Source organism: Ananas comosus, linkage group 12, assembly GCF_001540865.1.
Source record: "Ananas comosus cultivar F153 linkage group 12, ASM154086v1, whole genome shotgun sequence".
Taxonomy (NCBI): Eukaryota; Viridiplantae; Streptophyta; class Magnoliopsida; order Poales; family Bromeliaceae; genus Ananas; species Ananas comosus.
Genome location: NC_033632.1, coordinates 8,489,039 through 8,491,067, shown reverse-complemented (window position 1 = coordinate 8,491,067; position 2,029 = coordinate 8,489,039). Strand labels below are relative to the sequence as shown.

Below are 2,029 nucleotides of genomic sequence, written 5' to 3'. Positions count from 1 at the left end.
TTTCTAGCTGCTTTTTTCTTTTTTTAAAAAAAAATCTATTTAGACTTTCAAACGCTTGCTTACCTTAATTTAATTGCATCTTTGTACAGAAATATTAATTATGTTCAAAAGAGAACAAGGAGAGGAATATATATAATCTAGCTAGCTAGTTGGGAAAATTTGGGAGGAAATTTGGGGCACAATTGGAGGTGACGATGGCGTATGCATGTCAGCATGTATCCCCAGCCCCTTCTCAACTATGGAAATATTGCCTTCATGCAGTACACCGGTCTATATATAAATATGTTATTAATACACTAAATTTATTTTTAATAATTAATATTATATAATTAAAATTTAATTTGACAGATGCGATATGCACTAATATTAATTATTAATATATAAAAAGCCTATTGCAAAACATTAGAAGTCCACACACTTGTAAAATGTATAATTTTCCTGATTTGAAAGATCTCTTAGATCTGCTTGCATATATATATATATATATATATATATATATATATATATTATATATATTATAATATATATATATATATATATATATATAAAATAGTAATTATTGAAGATCATCGTACGTCATTTGGACTGTATTGTTTTTCCTACAAGTACGCACAAATATTCTCGCAGGCATTTGTAAGGGTTGGGACAAAGCGTGCTCTTTGGACAACGCGGTTTTTTTGGTGCCGAAGGGCGCATTACAAAGTGAACGCCACCAAATTTAGAGGCCTTGCAGGGAAACAGCTTATCTTTCAGGTATATATATATATAACACAAACGTACCGTACGTAACATATATATATAGTATATATATATTATATACTATATATATATATGAACTAGGCTACTATACTATCGGTAGCACGGAGCGCTCCGTGTACAAGTTGTTTCGATGATGCGGCTTCCAAATCGACGATCGGCTCGTTAGACCTTGATCTATACCATTGAAAGTATTTAGAAACTAAATTTCATAATTTTTCGATATCATTTACCTATCAAACAAGTTAGTCTACAAATTGAACGGCTGAAAATAAATTCATATATATATATGTAATTACATTTGCAAGCAGATCTAGGAGATCTTTCAAATCAGGAAAATTATATATTTTACAAGTGTGTGGACTTCTAATGTTTTGCATAGGCTTTTATATATTAATAATTAATATTAGTGCATATCGCATCTGTCAAATTAAATTTTAATTATATAATATTAATTATTAAGAAATAAATTTAGTGTATATAATAAAACATATTTATATATAGACCGGGTGTACTGCATGAAGGCAATATTTCCATAGTTGAGAAGGGGCTGGGGATACATGCTGACATGCATACGCCATCGTCACCCAATTGTGCCCCCAAATTTCCTCCCAATTTTCCCAACTAGCTAGCTAGATTATATATATCCTCTCCCTTGTTCTCTTTTTGAACATAATTAATATTTCTGTACAAAGATGCAATTAAATTAAGGTAAGCAAGCGTTTGAAAGTCTAAATAGATTTTTTTTTAAAAAAAAGAAAAAAGCAGCTAGAAACTAACGATCGATGAATTTCTTTCTCCCGGCCATGCACACAAGGTGAGCATTGTTGTTGATATATATAGAAATAGAAATAAATTGCTATACATTATTGATCTGCAATTAATGCTGATAGAATTGTTAAGCAGCTTGCTAGGTAGCGCGTGCAAAAAAATCTAGGAGATAAAAATTAATTACCCGGGTGTCATCCGCGACGCCATCCCCGACTGCGTCAAAGCTATCGACGTTCACCGGGATCCTACCCACCCGTTCGCTACCCCACAACATTAGCGCCTTCAGATGATCATTTTCATCATCCCACCACGGATGATGATCATGTTCGTCTCCTGCTGCTTCTTCCACGACCCGTTGCTCCTCTTCACCATCGCTGCCTCTCCACGGACGTCGGATGTGATCTTCACCACTAGTTGCACGATAATCAGCTCCCGTCTTCGCCAACACGGCCAATAACAGGACTACAAATTTCGTGAGACTCTGCGTCGCTCTTGTCTTCAT

General features: G+C 34.1%; 1 protein-coding gene across 1 annotated transcript in view; it reads right to left on the bottom strand.

Moving 5' to 3' along the window:
* LOC109717969 (probable polygalacturonase At1g80170) overlaps window positions 1-2,029 on the bottom strand; it is a 9,368-nt gene extending 7,339 nt beyond the window's left edge. Inside the window, exon 1 of the mRNA XM_020243935.1 lies at window positions 1,712-2,029. Coding sequence (XP_020099524.1) covers window positions 1,712-2,029 — 318 coding nt within the window. The remainder of the gene's footprint in view (window positions 1-1,711) is intronic.